General features: G+C 38.2%; 1 protein-coding gene across 1 annotated transcript; it reads right to left on the reverse strand.

Moving 5' to 3' along the window:
- Positions 1-2,307: 2,307 nt before the first annotated feature.
- Positions 2,308-2,979, reverse strand: LOC134227498 (serine-rich adhesin for platelets-like). The gene is made up of 2 exons (XM_062709033.1): positions 2,896-2,979; positions 2,308-2,828 (listed from the first exon to the last, which is right to left on the reverse strand). Exons 1-2 carry the CDS (start codon positions 2,938-2,940, stop codon positions 2,346-2,348), a joined length of 528 nt encoding a protein of 175 aa, XP_062565017.1. The 5' UTR covers positions 2,941-2,979; the 3' UTR covers positions 2,308-2,345.
- Between the last annotated feature and the right edge of the window lie 1,623 nt (positions 2,980-4,602).

Genomic DNA, 4,602 nt, shown 5'->3' on the forward strand with positions numbered 1-4,602 from the left:
AATGGCGTTTACAACTCGTTGCAAAACTCGATTTTTTCAGCACTGGTAGTATTTATCCAACTCAGCAAGCCTTGTTAGATAAACGTATAACGTATGCTGAAAAAATAATCTTCTTGGAACTAGTTGTACAAACTACTATATTGCTGTAACTTATTTGTCTGTTAAAATTTTTTATCGCAACTGTCACCAAAAGAAGCGAAATTTAATCAAGTTTTAGGAATTTTATGGATTTTTAGGATTGGCCACTCGGTTCCGGAGTTATTCCGGATTTAAAATGGGTGTTAGCCTTTGGCAATTTCTTAGAATGCATACTTCGGAAATGATTATTTTAGATATTTTAATTGGAAACGGCGTATAAACGATACCAAATATGATCAGGATTTTGATCGGTCCAAACTATGGCCTGTATTTCTGATTCAGGACGTTTCACTGGAAGCTGTTAGGGGGTTACAACTACCATCAAATGCCATTACTTTTGAAATCATGAAGTTTGAAGTGGCGCATGATGGGTTTTTCTTATTTCCCAAGACTGATCTTTGAACCGGTAGTCGGTAAATCCGTTTACCGGTTCTAATCGGTTCAAATATGGCCCAGAAAGTACAAACATACCATAGATTGCCATAACTTATAAAATCATGAAGTTCGATGTGTCAATATGATGGAATTTGCCTATTTCCGTGGAGTGAACCCGTAACAGGTTCCGGCGGAACGTCCGGAATCCGGAATACAGGCCATAATTTGGACCGAGTAAATTTCTGATCATATTTGGTATAGTTCATGCGCCGTTGTCAATCAAAATATCTAAAATAATCATTTCCGAAGTATGCATTCTGAGAAATGGCCAACTAACACCCATTTCCCTACAAACATTCACAAGTTTAACTAACATCAGTGTGATGATTTAATTCAGCGCTGTGTTGAATTATTGATCGCAACATCTGTTCAAGCTTTATTCACATAATTTTTGCGAAGTTTGCTTTTCTTGTTACTCTTGTTACGAAGTACTTTTCTTGTTACTCTTATGAATTTTCTTGTTTTATAATACACGAGAAAGGCACCATCACCGCCAGGTGGATTATTCTGGGTTTTTACATTAGACTAGATCAATATAACTGATTTTCCATTTTTCAAGCAATTCAATTTTTGATTTCACGCGCTTGGAATCATAAGGGCGTAACTGTATTGATCGATTTCTCTTCATCGATTTTATATTTCTTTTTATATTTTTTTCTTTACTTCGCTGTTTCAAAAGCAACAACAAGTTGTATGCTATTGCACGGTTGTAGGGAGTGAGTGCTAGTAATGGACCCCTAAACGACTAAAATTTTCTTCAGTCGCTTTGTTACAGCAAGCCTCTTGACAAATTGTTGTTCTGCTGTACCAGATGACAAGCAACAGGTATTTGCATCGTGTTTCGTACATAAAACTAGCCAAAACATTCATTTTTACCAATAAAGAAAGCATTTTAAAATTATGTAGCTAGCATGCCTATTATGGCCACCCCCGGGTCCATAATACGCAACGTCGAGTTTGTTTACATACGTATTATGGTCCCCCATTTGATTTACATGTTCCATTCCCACATGTTCCTTGTGCCTATAATGGACCCCCTTGTGTGCTAGTAATGGACCCTTTAAATAGCATATTTACATTTACAAATAAGTTAATATAGGGGAAAAGACGGCTTTGGCAGGTTTTGTTCTATTATTGGCAGGGGGGTTTTTGTCGACCAAATTTTATGAAATTTGGCCACAATATTCTTTGATATGCAAAGAATGTTTAGGCCAAATTTGAGCCTAGTCAGTCATAAAAAAAACCCTGCCAATAATAGAACAAAACCTGCCAAAGCCGTCATTCCCCCTAACTAAATTTCTGTTTCCCTGTATGTAACAAATGTATGGAACTGCTGTCCTGTTACATGAAGCAACTTCACCCGACGGAAGTTTGCAGAAAATAGTCGATTCCAGCGTTTAATTTGGGATTTGGTTCAGGGGGTCCATTATACGCACGGGGTCCACTACTAGCACTCACTCTTTATGCTTGTTGTTTCTGGTGCAATATGCAATCATGCTTTATCACATCAATCCATTAAATGTTCGGCAAACTACCGCAATTCGCTACATTGATCAAAAGGAAACCGAAAAGAGAAATCGAAAAATTCAGTTAAGCCCCTATGATTCTAAGCGCGAGAATGGATTCTGGTTTTGTAAATAAAGTTTGGGCACCTTTTTTTTCAAACAAACGAATTCGTTTCAAAACTTCCGTCGACCATAAAAAAATAGAGATATTACCCAGAAAATCTAGAAAAAATGTTCAAGCATATTTATTCACTCATTTTTATATGCCTAACCGAATAGCAATCCATTGATGTTAGACAGGACCGAGCCAATCACCGAAGAAGTTTCCGTTGCAACGGTCGATGTAAGGCTGGTCAGATTTGCGGTAGCGTTGTTCAATTCAGAGATCAAATCGCTCGACACATCATCTCCAACTGCGACGATTTGGCTGACGATGGCGTTCACATCGCCAATCGCGCCCGATAGTTGGTTAGTAGCGCTACTCAGGTCAGAAGTCAGGCTGGAACCCACAGACGTCAAACCGTTGGCAACGATGGTATTCAAGGCCGATTGGGCATTCTGGATGGCTGTTTGGGCGTCGGTTAGACTCGCAGTCAAAGTAGAAGCCAGGGAGCTCGAGGAGCTGGCGGCATTGCTCAAAGCGGTGTCGACTGTGCTGATCAAGCTGGATAGTTGGCTTTGCACATTGCTGACCAGAGTGGAAAGAGTGCTGGTTAGATTCGAGAGCAAGGAGGGATGAGCGATGGTTACCTGTCGTTGATAGGAAGATTAAAAGTTAGTTAAGAAAGCGTGATTATTTCCATTCATGAATACTTACACCCAAAAGGCACAGACCGAAACTGATAATCAGCAAGCTCTTCATATTGGTAGTTTCCTTTCAAACCTGGAACTGATTAAAAACAATTCTGCGCTGCGTATTTATAGCAATCTTGAGCTCCTTAAAAATTAAAGTGTCTGAACACCATCTCACACCATTGCGGAATTTTCCGATGTCTAGACATTGCTTATACCGAATGAATTGAGCACATTGTTCTAACAGCCATAGTAACTAATCCATTTCAAACGAGAAACAGTTTATAACCATTGTACTTCAACAATTGTTTTAACGTCTTTGATACTGTATGAAGCAGCTTATTTGATGACAGTCGCTGGTTATGTAACCATGTGTATGAAGCAGAACATAAAATGCTCACCTCCATGAAGCAACTTCGACCCAAAACAAATGCTTGGTCTTGATTATATTGACTTTTCATGCTATAAGTACCTCTCACTTGAACGTCGAGATCAGATCTATGAGGGTAATTATTTAAATCATCAAAAATCTGTTCAGTTTTACAACAAAATATTAGTTTACGAAATCTAAATAAATACGTACTGACTGATATTCATTCGGAAGTTGGAAGTGCACAACCGAATATGAATATATAACGATGTGATTTGACAAAAAATGATTGTAACATAATAATTATTAAAAGCTCTGGTATGGAGTACTAAATATTAATTATTGGAAATTGCTACAAATAGGCTTTAAAACAAAATTAGGGGAACTTTTCCGTTTCCCATTTCAATGAACATATGTTCATCTCAATTAATTGCATAAATAATATGGCAACTCGGCCGTACGAAAACCATGTTTTTGTTAAATATCTTGGCTGTGCATATGCACAGCACATGTTTCGAAATGGACAAATTGATATGAAATCGGCGAAAAAGAATCCACGTGTCTTGGAGGGACTCGAACCCTCAACCTCCTACTCTCTAGATAGTCGTGATAACCCCTACACAACAAGACCACTTAGAGGTCACGTTTGCGGAAAATATATAGGGTAAGACGGTATAATGCATCCCACCTGGCCAAACTTTGCGCCCCACTTTGATTTCTAGAAAACTGTAATTGGGCCGTGGGCCGTATTGCCCAGGAACTTTTTGAAATCCATTTTTTACAACTTTTCAAAAAAGCTTTATTACGTGTTATCTGCAAGGATGTTATCGATCATTTAGTAATTTGCGTTCGATCATTTAGTAGTTTGTCAGAAGCTGAATTTCAAAATGTACTGTGTGGTGGACTTCTAGTGCGATGGTTTTTCTACAACTCTGCCAAATGGTTCGTTGTTCGAATGCCACTAGTAACGGAGTTATAGCTTTAGTTTCAGTAACTTAGATTAAATGATAACCCAATTCCAATCATTTAGTTAAAGCTACTGCAACTAGCGCCAAAACTCCGTTATTAGTTGAATTCAGCAAACCATTAGGCAAAGTTTTAAATAAACCTTCACACTAGAAGTCCACCATACAACACATTTCGAAATGCAGCGTTTGGAATGAGTTATTGATAAACTACTAAATGATCGAACGCGAATTACTAAATGATCGATAACATCCTTGGTTATCTGTAATATTGTTTATATGCCTACTCATGGGCAATGCATTTGCGACTTCCTGGACTACCGAATAACACAAAGTTTGCAAGTAAAAAGTTATCAAGGACTTGCCTTAGGGGGGGACATATTATACCGTCTTACCC

The sequence above is a fragment of the Armigeres subalbatus genome, chromosome 3, assembly GCF_024139115.2.
Source record: "Armigeres subalbatus isolate Guangzhou_Male chromosome 3, GZ_Asu_2, whole genome shotgun sequence".
Lineage (NCBI taxonomy): Eukaryota > Metazoa > Arthropoda > Insecta > Diptera > Culicidae > Armigeres > Armigeres subalbatus.

Bases quoted from the DNA above. Each gene is read 5' to 3' on its own strand.
- LOC134227498 (XM_062709033.1), bottom strand. From the start codon at position 2,940: ATGAAGAGCTTGCTGATTATCAGTTTCGGTCTGTGCCTTTTGGGT. The intron at 2,829-2,895 runs GTAAGTATTCAT...TATCAACGACAG, and splicing joins TCGGTCTGTGCCTTTTGGGT to GTAACCATCGCTCATCCCTC.